Consider the following 17,303-nt stretch of genomic DNA (forward strand, 5'->3'; position numbering starts at 1 on the left):
ACAACAAGTATATAAAATACGCAATTTCACCCGAGACGTTTATATCCACCCGAACCACGGGACCCTAAAAATAATATTTTCGAACTCTGCAGTCGGCTAAAAATTTACATGTTATAATAGGTAATATAATAATAGACTTCATCGCTGCCATACATTTTTCCGTTCGACTAAGGCACCCTTAGCTAGATTCTCAAAAAATGCTCAAAAAAGTTGAAACACGAGAACAATCAATCTAATCAAGCCTTTTATCACAACTCCAGCAGGATAGCCGGGAGATACTATTGCGGAGCGCATTGTAAACACCTTTAACTCATAAAAGTTTCTATTAATATGCGCGCGGGTTTGTGTGTGTTTGAATTATAAACGGTGCGCTGGCGCCGCGCCAGCCGCCACGCATGCGCGCTAAATAGCCTACACGGATTTTTCACTTCTTTCTCTCCCCAAAACCGTAACGCACTCGCTGTGATGCTCAAAACGTAGTACAAAGTGTTTCAATAATCGTGATACTTTTGTGAATAATCCTAGTGCTGTGATTTTTTTAATATGTCGCCAAAGTGTCCTGTTCCGCCGCTCCAAGAGATTACGCTGTCTCTAGTAGCCCGGCAGCTCATTCACGCGCTGTCTCGCGTTACAGCCGACGAGGATGTGGCTATGCTTTTCGCAATGGTCTCATCTTACTACGAACAAATGGGAGCCACCAGCGATATCTTCCAAGATCTCATAAACTTAATACTAAGCTCCGAATACTTGGACCCCTCCATAAGATTCTTCACGATGCGGCTCCTACTCAGAGAGAACGTCAAGAGTCTCGCCACTGGCATGTTCCCTTGCCCGTATTATAGGAAAGTCCTTGAGCTCATTATCGAGCAAGGGCACCACCTGACGTCACTAAACTTAAAAGGAGTTTGGGTGAAAGATGATCACTTAGAACTTATGTATCATCTCATTAAGAATCTTACAAATCTGACTACGTTAAATATCCCTTATATCGCCAATGATGAAGTTCTCAAGTTTATTGGTGAACATAACAAAGTTTTGAAGCTGCTCGACGTCTCAGGAGAAACTGACATCACTGAAATAGGTATCGACGCGATGTTAAATGGCAATCCGCAGCTTGTGCAAAGTCTAACTGTAGTGAACATTGGAATGTATGGAGAAGAAAACATAGACCATACGGACGTAGCATTGTTGATACGACGGTTACCTAACCTCACAAATCTTGGCAGCTACTCGTTCGTCGGCAAATCCCTTTATTACATCTACAACAATGACTGTCCTCCAGACTTCAAAACAAAACTACAATACGTGCACGACGCCCAAACGAACATGCGGATGATGAGAGCGATTGTAGCTCTCTGTCCAATGCTAGAAACCATTTATTTAGAAGAACCAGATCCAGGAGTACTCGCGTTAATAAAAGACTTTAAAGAAATCAACAAAATTAAACTGAACAAATTTCAGTGTCACGAATTGCATCAGTTACTCGACAAGATTGGATACAAAATAATCACGCTCATGCTTTCTGGGTCTCTAGGCTCGTTTAATTTCACTAGGATAGCTGAAACCTGCAGGAACTTGGAAAGCCTGGAGTTTTACCAGATACAGACGGCGACCCATGAGGAAGAGATACCGTTTACGAAGTTGGAGCACATTGAAATCATCCAGGGGAATCTGTCGAATTCTTTACTAAAGTACCTGATGTGTGGCAGCCCTAATCTTAAGAAAATTATTATTGGCGACGAGATAAAGCTGGATGACAATGACATGTCACGGTGAGTCTACGTTTTGCTACTTAACCATTATTTCATCCGCCGTCGCGTATAAATAGAGGTATAAATTTGTTTTAAAATGAGCTCCTGGATTCATGAGCTGTTGGGGCAAATTATATACGTAAGATGCATTTGCGTCTTTATTTACGGTACATATCCACCTACGCAGTTGACTAATGAACCAACAACATGGAATCACGATGCTTCATGAACCGTTACTTTCACAGACTGTCTTATTTTCTACTGCAAGTTTAATAGTCAGCGTATCGTAATTTCTATTAAATATACTTACCCGTAATGTTTACGCATATTTTTGCCTCGCTCTGGAATGTAAACAGGATGAAGTAAGTACTCGTACTTAGTAGGTATGTAGTTTATGAATAAACTGTAAACTGCTGCTTTACAATATTTTTTTGTACAAAAGTGATTGATTACTACAATTACTCCAAATCTTTTCTATTTACGAGTATACCTATTGTTTTTTTAATGCGCTTCGTGTCCCAGGGCTTTTCGTGGCTATCTCAATAAAGAGATCTACTTTGTTTTTAACTCCCGACGCAAAAAGAGGGGTGTTATAAGTCTGTCATCGATATCTGTCTGTCTGTGGCATCGTAGCTCTCAAAAGGATGGACCGATTTCGACGCAGTTTTTTTACGTGATAGCGTCCTTGCAGTGGTTCTTAGCTATGTTTCATTAAAATCGGTTCACTCATTTTTACTTTATATTTAACTGTGAAATGGCAAGGTCGGGGGTTTTCAACTTTTCTAAGTTGGTCAATTCGTTTTTTAGTAAAATTGGTTTCAATATCAAACTTTCCTCCTAATCATTAGGCTGCATTTCCACCAGAGACGTGCGAAGATGTGTTTTCCATGTACCTCGCACAGTATCGCTCTGGTGGAAATAGCTGAGTAGAGAGAGGCTAAGTAAATGAAGCGTTTCTATTGGTCCATGCAAAACACATTTCTCGCAACACACCTTACACATCCAGGTTGAAACACAGCCTTACTCAGCTAATTTTACCAACATACGATTCCAGAATGCTCCGCCGCTACAAGTTCGAGCATCTTGAAGGCATCTGGTTCCCCAACGCGCCCAGACTCACACGAGACACCGTGGAACTCCTCATGGAATGCTGTCCCAAGCTCCAAAGCCTTGGCCAGCTCAGCGGATGGAGGTTCACTCCGGATGACATGATGCTCATGCGAGCTATCATTGCGAGCACTAACATAGACCTGGTGTTGTCGCCACTCGGGATATTCCAGCAAGGGAATTAAGCTTGTATATTCATTGTATGCTTCTGTAATTCACCGCCCACCGTGATGTCTCTATGAGAATTGCCGTGGACGTGGATTGGTTATATGCTCATTTTGGTATCAGTTCAGTCCATATTATTGTCCCAATGACGAGAGAATTACCGTGTAGCCCTCTCAGACTGACGGATTGATGGTCTATTTACCCGACTGCCCGAAGGAGGGTTATGTTTTTCGAGCGTATGTATGTATGTCCATTTCTTTGGTCCTCGCTGCAGCCTAAACGGCTAGACGGATTTTGACATATGAGGTATCATTGGATTCGTCATAACTGTCGGAGTGACATAGGCTATATAATATTTCAATATGGCGTCTGCGAAAAAAAATATGGCGGAGGAATGAAAAAAAAAGTTTGTATTGTAACAATATGGGTATCAAATGAAAGTTAATAATTAGCCCATTCTAAATATATATGGGTTATAATACTTTTAATCTACCGTTTTCACATAAATATCAAAAAAGTGTAAAATAAAACATTAAATTAAAAAAATCAAAAAACCCGACTGCCAACTGCTTTTTTTTAAATGTTTTTTTAATGAAAAGGTTTTCAATGGTTCATCATCATCATCATCATGGTGGCCATTCAAGTACTCGTCCGCAATGTGTCCTGCCCATGTCTGCTTTTTCTTTGCTATGACAGCCACGACGTCTTTCACTTTGGTCTTATTTCGAATCCATTAGTTCGCTTCCGATCACAAAGGGTGATCCCGAGCATCGCTCTCTCCATGCCCCTCTGCGCGGTCTCTGTACCGTAGGCGAGCACGGGCATAACACACTGCTCAAACACTTTCACTGTGAGATGCAGGATTATTTCAATAGGTAATATTCGTCAATCCGATGTGTATGATGGACTGATCTTACGCCAGAATGAGCATGTAACGGAAGACTTAAAGCAGACTTGTGCGGTGACGGTCGTACCGTAATATATCGTTGAATTATAAAAGTGCTTTATTTACGGTGACATTTTGAATTTGTGCTAATGATGTGACGTGGGAAGTGGCACGCGTAGAAAATATTGTGGCTCTAGTGTGAATATCAAGGCATGCCATAGCTCAACATTCGCTCGTTCGCTGTAAATATTTACCTTTCTACCTACGAATAAATAATAATGCCACTCATCGGCTACACCGACAAGAGTGTAACTCTTAAATAACCAGAAACACGAATAAATTATAAGTTGGTTGTAAATTCAGAAACAAAGCAGGGATTGGTTTGCGCACGTGATGTAAAGTCAGATAAGCAGAATAGCACATAAGTCAGAACAAGCACGTCTATTTGCGGCCTCGAAAATGATTCGTGGTTTAAAGTATGGCCACTTTTTGTGTGGGATTTGTTCTGAGTTACGCTTCCTGACTTATTATTTATTCGTAGATAGTTACCTAGTATCAAAATCTCCCTGCCCGTTACACCATGTAAAATTATACAGGCGACATTTTACTACACCTTGACACTTGTAGGAGCTAGGGTTCTTTCTTCGTATCACTGGCTCGGCAATGCCCGCGTGAGCACACTGCACAGCCTCCACACTCGCCACGGGAATGCGTCTAGTGTTCCACTTTCTTCGTACCCTACCCTATTGTTTTCCAAATCTTTTTTGTGTATTATCGAACCAAGTGAATTGTGATCCACTGTGGAAGCTTGTCACAGAAAATGTTGTAACGACATCGCATTGCCTGACAAGTAAAAACGAACTTTACTGTGAACATTCTAGGAATCAGAAATCAAATGGTTCGACCGTGCAAATAAATAGGTTTATAACATCAAATCGACGCCGTACGTAAGGAATTTTTGAAACAACAGTTTTTTGCAGTTACGTCTTTATTCGAATAAGTATTTACCATAACCTGCAACAATGTTTATTACGTATAAAAATGTTTTATTTACTATTTTAATCTTGCGAGGCTCGCGACTTGAATTTTATATTACTATGACTTCTCGGCGGACATACTTAATTCCATAAAGTGGGTATTGGTAGACTTTTTACCAATCAAGATATCATTTCAGTGCAAGACAGAAGAAGAGAGAAGTTTTATTGATTTGATTGTTATTTTTATTACTTAATACAATGTTAAGCAAACCATATAAATGTCATAATAAGTACCAAAGAGATACATTTTGTCTATTTTTTGCAAAATTTTGGGGAGAAGAAAATTAAAAAAAAATATTAACGAACATGATAATCAAATTGTGACGCGGGCCTCGCAGAGCTCTGCTCTCTACTTTAATAGTCAAACTTGCGTAAAATTAATTGAAATAAAGAATTTGTTGATTGAAATACGCCAAATATGATTTTTCAATTAATACTAAATAGATACCCTAAAAATTACACCTTAAATTTTTTCTTACATTACAATAATAGAATTAAGGCTTGTAAGTACGACGCTTAGAGCTGTATAGCGAGCGTGCCGCATACGCCATTTTATCAATAGAATAAAAAATATCCGAATAGCAATGCAATAGGTAAGCATACACCAAATCTTGCAACCGACGCCTGTGGCCCAATTTTTGACATCGCATTCGTAAAAATATCATTTGACTGGTTAAAATCTCTGTACCTACCTATAATAGGTACCAATTGTTACAAAATTCTAGCTCGAAACCAAACTTTGGAATAGTTTCCAAATAATAACAGCAGTAATTTTCTATTCTACTCGCATTTGAAATTCAGTATTTTCACAGAAGCGATTTCAAAAATCGGAAGATACCTACTCTGTAAATAGAGTGCCGACGATGACTGCCGCAAATTGTTGCGTCGACGTTTGAAGAGTTAAATTGCTCCAATTCCGACAGAAGCAATTTTATCTTCGGAAGAAGAAATAAAGCCACCCATGAACAGCAGACTAAAACCTCGATAACATTCAGCCAATGAGTAGTTTAACATTGACTATTTGTTGAGCCTTTTGTTCCTTGATAAAAACACTTTCCAATCTCAGTACTCGTGTTATTAGGCTGGGCCGCAGAATAGCTAATAGTACAAGTAGCTGGGCACGGTGTCTTTGTATGACAATATGGCCTCTGGAATTCTATTAATTAGGTTATATTATTTTCTCAAACATGACATGAAATATTGACGTTGTGTTACAAATTACAAATAATAAGCCTAGTGCTAGCGGTACGCCAAAAAAAGCTAAACATGGTGTTAAAAGCATGAAAATCGGAACGATTGATCTTTAGGCCATAAGAATAAATTTGACCAGTAGCACGAAAAAAAAAGGAGAGAAGTTATGACGTCATGTTTTTTTTTGTATGGAAAAATTAATATTTTAGTTCTGAAACTTATCGTGTGGTATCTAATGCAAGGGCTTCCTAAGCCGATTCTAAAAATATATCACTTCATTATATTTCAGTCACTTGTTTTAAAATAAAATAACAATCATTTTCAAAACATACCAAGTTTTTCCATACAAAAAAAAAATTACGTCATAACTCCTCTGCTTTTTGTTTTTTTTTCGTGCGGCGGGTCAAATTGATTCTTATGGCCGTTTCGATTTTCATGCTTTTAACACCATGTGCAGCTTTTTCCTGAATTTCGGGGTGTACCGAAAGCACTAGCCGGGAAGTATGGCGCTGCAGGCGCTGCGACTGGGCTTCCTGCGCGCGGTCACTCTAGCGGCCTGCAAAGAGATTTCATACAACTTTCCCGGCCGCTGGCCGGCAATGCGACCGTCTCTTGTTTCAACGCGAGCTGCGGCACGACACGGCGCGCATCCGCCGCCCCGCAGTCGCCGCGCCAGCAGACAAGCACAACAGGGTGACGAGACTAGGGTCCCGCCAGCTTGATTTCTTGTTTTTTCATATTATTTCATGTCATGTTTGAGAAAAGCACTATACAAGCCTCGGCCGGAACGTGGGATTGCCGGCCACTACAGTAATGTACTATTAAAATTATTGGTCGGATCTTGCGTGTGGCCGCTTTACTCTGCTTCGATAGACGCATACTCTAAGCCTTACACACAATTTTATTATTAATTATTACAAAAGGTGTAGTTTCAATAAACTACAGAATTCATTATGGAATCAAATTGAATATAAAAAATATATATTGACAATTCATAATAAGTACTTAATTAAATTCTTATACGACTGATACTAAAATTGTATCAAAAAAACATTCACTTAACTTTAGACTTATTCTTATAAGTTTTAAAACCTTTTATACCCTTTTTCACTGGCGGCGGTATATTTTCTTGATTTTTATTCTCAATCTTACTATTAAGCTCCTCAAGTATTGGTATGTTTTCTTGATTCTCATTTTTCTTGGCCATATTATCTGGCGAGGATTTGTGTTCTTCAATATTGTCAATACTCATTCGTGTATTCTTTGGTTGCAGTATATATTCATGATCCTTATTCTCAATACTTTTAAGAGCATTATAATCTAACGGCGATACGTATTCTTCATCAATAACCATGTTACCCTCGTCTTCTGATGTTAATACGGTTTCTTCATTCCTACTCACAATATTCTTAGTATTGTTATTTACCGCCGATATGTCTTTCTGCTTTTCAGAAGAAACGCTCTTATTTGCATCCTTCTCTGGTGGCGTTAAGTTTTCTTGAATCTCCTTGCGAGGACTTTTACCAGTTTTCTTTGTATTCTTCTTACCGGTCTTTTTAGTGTATACCCGTTTCGCCGATGTAGATTTCCCGCTCTTTTTCTTACTAGTCTCAGAAGTCTCCTCTAGCGTTGGTACTTTTTCTTGGTCGTTGCTCTCAATATCTTTAGCCTCCGCCTCCGCTAATTGTGCTTGTTTCAAAGCTTTTTTTGCCTTTTTTATCTTACGCATTTTTGATTCGTCAGCACATTTCGTAGTGATAATGTTCCTGCAATGGAAATTATATTTTAAAAAAAATGGTTGAACAGGTGTAATTTTTTATCCCCTCTAATTTGGACTATAAACAAAAGTAAAAAATCCTTACTAATTTTATAAGTGCCAAGTATGTCAGTCTGTCTATAACGGCAATTTAAATGCGTCAAACAAAAACTCATAGGTATACTTACTCATAGATTTACATGTTTTTAACGTTTATTTTATCATTTGTGTTTATTTATTTATTTTTTGTTCATTATGCTTTATTCATTCAGTAGTTTTAAATACATAAGTATATCTGTAAGCATTTAGGGGCAATCTTGGAGTTTTATGTGGCCCCGAGCCCAGTTGCATAATATTACAAAGTACAAGTTGTACATTATAATATTATGCAACTGGTCTAAGTCAAAGTCAAAGTCAAAATATCTTTATTCAATTTAGGCTATATCAAGCACCTGAATGTCAAAAAAAAATCTACCACCTGTTTCGGAAAAACCTTTGTTGAGAAGAATCCGGCAAGAAACTCAGTCTATACTTCTTAATACTATTGTATTAGCGATTTCCTATGGAAATTAACACGGTTGCCAAGTTTACATGTCCAAATTCTAACTGACGTAGGTACTAACCGGACTAAATTATCTCTGATATGAAATCTGTCGGCCACTTCTATGACGATATCAGAAACGATTTTTGGATCAAGGCACATCTTAGCACGCTTGTGCAAGAACGCTGGCGATTTCTTTCCGGTTAGCGAATGGGTTGCTAATGTCCTGCAAAAAATATTTCTGATTAACGAAGTAACGTGACTGGCTAAATGCTAACAGACAAAGAAACCACTAGAACCAGAGACTTGAAATTTGTAGCAAATCAGATATTTTACAAAATTCCCATAAGGTAGAGAGCTACTTAATTCTTTATTATTCCACGGGAGCAAAGCGGGATAAAGCTAGGTAATTTTGTTATTTTGAAAAATAAATCACAAAAAGTTTATATAAAGAATTTAATCTCGAGGAACCATTTCAAGAGGAATATGAATAAGAAAGGACAATTGAATGCTACGATCATTTTGAACAGCGGCCAATACTTAATTAAATAGATCAGTTAAAAACAGATTGATAGGTGATATTCTAGTTTCGTATTTGTACAATACTTACTTTCTAGTAAACGCAGCCAGCAGTAAAGAGCGAGTCGCCTTCGTGTAAGACTTCCATGTAACTTGTGCATACTTATCTTTGTGTATCAGTGTGGTCCCGCTGCCGATTGGTATCTAATCAAACAAACATTTCACAAAATTGGTCAACAACAAATAAAAAACCATAATTAAAAAAATAATTATAAAATTTAAAACAAATGTTTTTCATGGTTAAGTGTAGGGTGTAGGTAATTGTGTAATAAAGTGTCTTACCCATTCAGGTTCAGGTTGGTCATGAGCGGTGTCTACTGTCTCATATTTATTCGAAATCAATACGGGGTCATCAGATCGATCCGAATAATAGTCACAGTTATTATAGTCGTCATCTGCGTAAGCCTCTACCAGTTTCTCATTTTCGACTGGTGTTGAAATTCTGTTGTTGTCAAGAGATTGCAGCTTTGACATGTACTTGCAAGGTTCTGGTGTTTTTTTGTTCCTGTAGGGTTCTATTGTTTCCTTGTTTATGCAGGGTTCTAGTATTTTCTTGTTTTTAGAGGGTTCCTTTATTTTCTTATCCTTGCAGGATTCTGTTGTTTTGTTATTCTTGCAGAGTTCTGGTGTTTTCTTGTTCTTGCAGCGTCCTGTTAGTTTTTTGTCTTTGCAGGGTTGTGGTGTTTTACATGGTTCTGTTATTTTCTTATCCATCCAGGTTTCTGGTGTTTTCTTATCCTTGCAGTGTTCTATTGTGCTTTTATCCTTACAGGCCTTTGGTGTCTTTTTACCTTTGCAAGATTCAGTTGTTTTCTTGTTTTTAATGGATACTTTATTATTATTTTTGCTAATAGTCGATAGGGGCTCATTATCGCTTTCATCTGGTGTCAATGTTTTTTCGAAGAATTCACATTTGTTTTTGTTATCCGAGGTATCATCCGTTTCGTACGGTGTCAAGGTTTTTTCGAAATATTCTGAGTTTTGTTTGTTCAGTAGTTTGGTTTTTTTATAAAATTTCTTATCCGCGATCACGATATCTCCAGTTTCTAAAACATTCACTTTTACTTTTTTGTATTCAGTCGGACAATCGATATTGGGGTATTCATTGTCAATTACCTTAAATAACCCTGCAAACATTGTGTTCATATAGAGTATTAGTTCGTCTATGCTTTTGTCGTCGCCATTTTTATTTTCTGTAGACGGATCACCCTGTTTTTTGATGTTATTTTTGTTTTCTATACTTTCCTTACTTATTTTTTCAATGCGAACCATTTCTTGCACGCTTTTCTCGCCGTCGTTTTTATTTTGTTTAGAGGAATCATCCCGCTTATTGACGTTTTTCATTTTTGCTTCCGCTTCCCTTCTTTTTTTTTCAAAACGAACCATCTCATGATCCGTCTTCATGTAAAGCCTGGTCAGTTTTTCCACTGTTTCTTTGATTATTTTTTTTCTTCTCTGATACTGAGGCGATAAACGTTCACTTTTCTTTTTGGCGCATTGAAGATTTTTTGACGACTTTGATGATGATTTATTTTTTTTGCTGGTGTCCTAGATACATAACATAGATACATAATAGACAAATGTTAGACTATTTACAATAGATTTGCGACAGAATGCTATCGCTATATCGATATTATCGATAAAAACAGACGTACCTATTGTAAGTTTCGAAGGAATTAATTTATTGAATCAGACGTTACTTTGCGGAGGTCCATATCAATGAACTAAAATAATTTCTTTGCTCACCCGCGACCTTAAGGTCGAAAGAATTATAACTGTAAGTTGGAATTCCATTAATAGTAATATATTTTTAAAGTAGCATGAATATTAGATTCACTCGAAAATACAAACTGAGACATGGATGCACAGAAAAACCAGAAAAAGAGATCAGCGCTGGGAATTGAACCCAGGTCCTCAGCATTTCGTGCTGCGTGCCATACCCCTACACTACCACTGGACAGGAGTACAGACACGAATTTCTCCTATGCACACATATCTCAGGTTGCTTTTTTCTACTACGCTACTTACGCAGCAGCACTAGCGACATCTATGTTTCGCTCTCATCGAGAGACGTAACACCCTTTCTGAACTAACCGCTCACCCAGAAAAAAATTAGATTCACTCACCTTATCACTGATAATGCCGTCAGATTCCTCCGAACTGTTGTCCAAATCGGAGCTGGCTGGAGTCCAGTCAGAGTAACTTTCCTCAAAGTCTTCAGGCTCATCGATTTCAACGTCTTCATCGCTTTCAACGTATTTATCCTTTTCAACGTTTCCAACTTTTTCAACGGCTTCATCCTTTTCGACGTCTTCATCCTTTTGAACGTCTTCATGATTTTTATCGTTTTTGTCTTGCTTAGGTTCAGGGCTTTCCTCGTCTGAACATGGGTCTCTTTCGCCTGGCTCGGACAGTAATTCTAGCTGATGACGTTCATCTGTAAAGGACAATGATTGACGTAAGTTTTTAGGTACCATATATGAATAAAAATTACAGCTAGTCTGCTGAGAATTGCCTGTCAAGCGTTATTACTTACCTCACTTATACTTAATCACAATACTATAACCTGAAATATTGGCCTGGCCTACCATGATGGAAAAATATCTAGCTTTCGGTGTCTCTTTTCAAGATAAACCATGTTCTGTTTTCACCATTTTTGCTACATAAGTATTTTAGACAGGCCGGCCGGACCAAGCATCTAGTCTAACTTGATGTAAGCTCAACTTACATTATTTGCCTAAAAATCATCTAATTTTACCCGACTGCAAGAAGAAGGGTTATGTTATGTTTTTCGAGTGTATGTAGGTATGTATATTTCTTTGATTCTGTCTGTAGCCTAAACTGCTGGTCGATTTTCAACATACCTATGATATTATTAGATTCGTCAAAACTGTCAGAGTGTCATTCGGTGGATATATACAGATTGTAACATTCATATCGGTCAGTACCTATGGGAAAATCTGAAACTATAAGACGTGCGAAGATCAGCTCAGCACGTTCTTAGGAACCATGTCATCGATTTTAGTAACAAGAAAAACTGCATTCATACATTTTTTTAAAAATTGTATTCCAGCTCAGGAATCGAGCCCGGACGTTTTGAAAAATAAAACTTACATTATTAAAGAATACTGTGTTTCATAGTAACATATTAATTGCTTATGTTTTACATATTGCTTACACTACCGATTTCAAAATAGAAATAATTCTTTAAAAACAAATTAATGTTTATTAACGGTTTTTAAAGAAAATAAAAAGTCTATAACGAATAATTATTGGAGTAGACACAGTAACTTACATAAAAGAGTGTTCTATCAGACAACATTTTTAATTTTCATTCATTTTTTATGGAATAATCGAGAAAAGTAACAAAAATGCAACTTTGCCAGCTCAGCGGTTTAAACACTCTTAATGTGTGGTAAAGTACCTATAATGTTCTACCTACCTACCTAACCTAGTTAATTAAAATAAGGTATTTATGTAACTATCTACCTACCTACTACGGAACCAGCTGAATCGTCATCGTCACTTACTATGGAACCGTTTCACGGAAAATATAATCTAGAACCGGATGATATTGGCGGGTGACACACTTTCGCGGCCCGGATAATACCGACATGGAAATACCGACCCTGTTTTTTGTGTAGACGCTCCTGTCAGTTTCTATGGGCGTGTACACAAAAAACAGGGCCAGTATTTCTATGCCGGTGTTATCCGGGCCGGGAAAGAGTGTCACTCGTCAACCATATTTGCCTCCCTGCTGGAGCGGCTCCGTGGGTCAGGGTCACTGGGTCACAGGGAGCAGGCCATGAGCGTTCATGGCCCGGTGGGAACCCACAACCCGTCACTGCAGCAGCATGTCTACAGCGAAATGTGATTCACGTTTTACTAATATAACTAAAGGCTGTGTTGCCATCAGAAATGTGCGAGGATAAGTATATTGCGCGAGCCAATAGAAACGCTTCATTTACCTTTCCTAGCACTGCTCACTTCTCTGGTAGAAATGGATCCTGTAAATCTCTTTTGTAACTAACATATGGACCCACCAGCCAACCAGAGACCTTATTGTCAAACACACTCGGAATCACAATCGTGTTTACCACTTCTTTCTGTCACACGGTATAAGACGAAGAAAGAAAGAGATATTGAATGCAATCGCGAATTTGCGCGTTAGACAACAATACGGCCTCTGGTCTGAAGTAAATTATCTTTATTTATTTATTTGTAGACGAAGCGGTTAAGCCGAGTTTAGACCACTACTTACTACAAACTCGTTGACTTTACGGCCTCGCAAAAGGCCTCCTAGGTAATAAATAATATGCGCCAAATATTCAATATTAAGGGGCTGTTTCACCATCCATTGATTAGTGTTAACTGGCGGTTAGGTGTGATGCCGTCTCTATTTGTTTTGTTCGAATAGACGGAGACGGCATCACATTTACCGTCGGTTAACGCTAATCAATGGATGGTGAAACAGCCCCTAAGTATATATTACTTGACCGACTTTTGCATGTTAACTTGTAATATATATTTTTTGGCTCTACCCTACCAGGGTGACAGGGTGCATAATGCATAATATTGTGAGAACTAGAAGAAGGTCTTATGTACTATTTCATGTTTTTCAACACTGAAAAAAAGCATACCTACACTACACTAAGCTGTGATGGTTTTCCCATTATGTTCGTTATATGTAGGGATACCTACTGTGAAGCAATTCGATGGTGTGCGTAAAGTTTCCATTCCGTTCTGAGCCCGCGTGGGAACTATGGCCCAAGCCCTCTCATTCTGAGAGGAGGCCTTTGCCAAGCAGTGGAACACATATAGGCTAGGATGGATATATATTTTGAATACGAATTTCGGAAACCTACGATATTTTTAAATACCTATCGAACGATGTCCCACACTATGTAATGTTACTATTTAGATGAGAAGGAAATCACCCTCACTTTACATAGTTAAGGGGAAGTAGGTACCCTACATTTTTTTCGTAATGTCATTTAACCACTTTGTCAGCGTGGTTGACATGTATACATACATAATACTCACTCATGCAAAATTACAGATTACAACTTTCTAGCATTAGTAGGAGCCTTAGAGTAGGAGCCTCTAAACCTAAACCGCGGACAGACGGACGGATATGGCGAAACTAATAGTGTTCCTTGTAAGACTCCGAATTCCTAAAAATCAACACTCCTAGCTAAGTACCTACTCACTTAATAAAATACTATAAATAAACTACCGACTCACTTCCACTTATCAGGACCGTCGCTTTTTCTGTTTTTCCATCCATGCCGCCGTCGATTTTGATAACGGTAGAAATTTTCAATTCCTCGCCGGGAGGCAAAAACTTTAACAGATATTTCGCCCTCTCGACACTCCGTAGACCTCCATGCCACCTCACAAGTACCCACTTATCAGTTTTCGGTATCAACATCATTGGTCGAACATCAAACTACGACTACCTTGTTTTCGAATAAGTAAACCCCGGCCCGAGCATTACTTACTAGAGCAGGTAAAAGTTTCATTACCGCACCCTATGCAGTTCTACACCCCCCGACCGTCGAACAATAAGATTTTCGCCAATGGACCCCGGCGCATCGACAAAAAATGCATCCTTTTTTGCAGCCCACTTCCTTGTAAGTTTCGAAGTCGTGATTTCACATTCCATTGTTTGAGGGACCCTCATAATGCGCGCATCGGATCCTCATTATACAATATAAGTGCTGTTTTTTAAGACAAACATCTTTTTAAGTTGCGGGCTGTTTCTCATACTTAGTATTTATAGGTACACGTGGTTTAGGTATCAATTGGTCATCCTGGAGTTTCCTTCCATGTGATTTCTTACCTACCGGCCGTTGTTAGGTACCGGGCAAAAGTGTGCCTTTGAGTCAAAAAAGTAAAGGTAGTATTTACCCTGTACGGCTCGGCGCAAACGCGCCACCGACCAGTCACTGGTTGTCAGCGACAAGCAGTTCGCACGCTTTTTCATACATTTTGAAACTCTTATTAGACGCCGTGGTGGCCTAGTGGTTTGACCTATCGCCTCTCAAGCAGAGGGTCGTGGGTTCAAACCCCGGCTCGCACCTCTTGAGTTTTTCGAAATTCATGTGCGGAATTACATTTGAAATTTACCACGAGCTTTGCGGTGAAGGAAAACATCGTGAGGAAACCTGCACAAACCTGCGAAGCAGTTCAATGGTGCGTGTGAAGTTCCCAATGCGCACTGGGCCCGCGTGGGAACTACGGCCCAAGCCCTCTTGTTCTGAGAGGAGGCCTGTGCCCAGCAGTGGGACGTATATAGGCTGGGATGATGGGATGATATTAGACGCCACGCCAGTGGCCGTTACCGGCCCCACGTGTGCGGCGAGTTTCAACAAAATGTACGAAAAAGCATGTGAACTGCTTATCGCTGGCCACCGATGGCTGTTGTTGTGGTTGCTGGCTCGTTTACGTAATGTCGGTGTTCACGCGTGAGGCGAGGCGATAACCTTGACTTGACTGTAATAGAGATGTAGCTGTACGGATGTTATTTTCTTTACCTTTTAAGCGCAATGTCCAAACTATACATTAGATCCAAACATAGAATTTAATCTCATTTTAAAGATGTATAATGATCACTCAAGAAAAGTGTATCATACATAACTCAACATTGTAGATTTCACAAGCTGCTGATACACTATATGTATCATTTGCTATTTTTTTTTTTGCGACGCCTAATCCTACTCGGTGTATAAGTTGGACCTCTCGCAGATTCACTGACACTGACACATGTCACTGTCACTTGCACATGCATGGTCTGAGTTTGTGTCAAAAGCACGTCAAAACCTTTGACTATATAAACAGTCAAAAGCACAAACTGGAGAATAGAGCCATATTTGTTAAAAGAAAAACAAGAGATAGCGTATTAAATTTTTTTCAGTTTTCCCTCAGCATGGAAACTGCCACTAAAAAAAAGAAACCAGGAGGTCTGAAAGGAAAATTAAAGAAAACTATTAAAAACGTGCTGTGTCGTCCAGATCCCATATTATGGTAAGGCTTACAAATGTGCCACTATCCTGATATCCCAAAAAATTGTTTTGATCAGAGATTTCTAAGATTATTTCGTTATTACAGATAAGAGTTGATTTATGTTACAGGCCTGTTGTTTCGGAAGAAAATGAGAATACTCTACGCATGGCTTTAGAAAAGTACAAAGTAGACATTCCTGTGTTTACAAAACCACATTGGAAAGAATTAAAACAGATCCCTAAAGAAGAACGACCGAAGCAACCGAAACTACCGTAATTATTAACACACTTATTTTATTATTAGCTCCTATTGTTAAATTTTAATTAATGAAGAAGAATGAGAAGTCAGATTTTCTATGGGGTATGGGATTCATTTTTCGACCAACTTCAATCAAATTGTAAATGTAAATATGTCTGATGTAATTAACTGTTAGTAATTTAAATGAATGGATCATTTCAAAGCAAAGGTATTGAGTTATTAATCAACTCCACACTGGGCAAACTGCCTGAAGAGGCTGCTTCTTGGCATTAGACATGCATTAGGCATGATTTTGATTGACACAACTCAAAATTGTACAGACAGACAATTGCTGTCTCTCAAGGCAGCATGCTCAATTAGTAAAAGACAGTTTGATTTTATATAGTTGCCCTTTCATTATTTCATTAATTTCAGAAAACGAGACGGTTTAATTTTTGGTGTTGCACAATGCTGTGAAGCAGTTAAGAATACAGATTGCTCTGCTGTACTTATAGAGTCAGAGGTTAATCCAAGATTCATAATACAACCTATTATCGAGGCTTGTACATCAGCAAATGTACCTATAATTTGTTTAAAGAATTTAAGGTCAACAAGCCTTTGCAATTTTGGTATCAAAACCATTTGCTTGGGAATACAAAGAAACTACTTACAAGAATTAACAAATACCATAACAGAATTACTCGAAAGTTATCAAACACCTATTATTAAGAGGAATGAAACTCTTGAAGAAATGGAAGTTGAAACTGCATTGAAAACAAATATTCCTCTAAGAAGTGAAAATAATACTGTTTTAGCTAATCTTCTTCTATTTCGGAAAGATAAGAAAACCAGAGTTTTTGTACCACCATCTGAGAATGCAAGCATTGAAGCAAAAAAACAATTTGTAGGACAAGACTTTATTGAATTTTCTGGTAAAAGTACCAAACTGGAACAAAATGATGTTACTTTTAAGAAGATGATACTGAAAAGAATTGCAAATAATCCAAACAGACCAAAAGCTGGGAAAAAAAGAAAAAACTGAATACAC

At 38.4% G+C, this 17,303-nt stretch overlaps 3 protein-coding genes across 3 annotated transcripts; 2 read left to right on the plus strand and 1 right to left on the minus strand.

Annotated features, from left to right (window-relative positions):
• Positions 1 to 393: 393 nt before the first annotated feature.
• LOC141441038 (uncharacterized) lies at positions 394 to 5,363 on the plus strand. Its single transcript, XM_074105659.1, has 2 exons — positions 394 to 1,772; positions 2,806 to 5,363. Exons 1-2 carry the CDS (start codon positions 544 to 546, stop codon positions 3,041 to 3,043), a joined length of 1,467 nt encoding a protein of 488 aa, XP_073961760.1. The 5' UTR covers positions 394 to 543; the 3' UTR covers positions 3,044 to 5,363.
• Positions 3,719 to 14,643, minus strand: LOC141441037 (uncharacterized). The gene is made up of 6 exons (XM_074105658.1): positions 14,258 to 14,643; positions 11,140 to 11,450; positions 9,296 to 10,561; positions 9,045 to 9,157; positions 8,517 to 8,660; positions 3,719 to 7,903 (listed from the first exon to the last, which is right to left on the minus strand). Exons 1-6 carry the CDS (start codon positions 14,445 to 14,447, stop codon positions 7,192 to 7,194), a joined length of 2,736 nt encoding a protein of 911 aa, XP_073961759.1. The 5' UTR covers positions 14,448 to 14,643; the 3' UTR covers positions 3,719 to 7,191.
• Positions 14,644 to 15,837: 1,194 nt separating this feature from the next.
• LOC141440724 (uncharacterized) lies at positions 15,838 to 17,300 on the plus strand. The gene is made up of 3 exons (XM_074105266.1): positions 15,838 to 16,039; positions 16,147 to 16,290; positions 16,691 to 17,300. Exons 1-3 carry the CDS (start codon positions 15,942 to 15,944, stop codon positions 17,295 to 17,297), a joined length of 849 nt encoding a protein of 282 aa, XP_073961367.1. The 5' UTR covers positions 15,838 to 15,941; the 3' UTR covers positions 17,298 to 17,300.
• Positions 17,301 to 17,303: the final 3 nt, after the last annotated feature.

The sequence above is a fragment of the Choristoneura fumiferana genome, chromosome 23, assembly GCF_025370935.1.
Source record: "Choristoneura fumiferana chromosome 23, NRCan_CFum_1, whole genome shotgun sequence".
In the NCBI taxonomy this organism is placed as follows: domain Eukaryota; kingdom Metazoa; phylum Arthropoda; class Insecta; order Lepidoptera; family Tortricidae; genus Choristoneura; species Choristoneura fumiferana.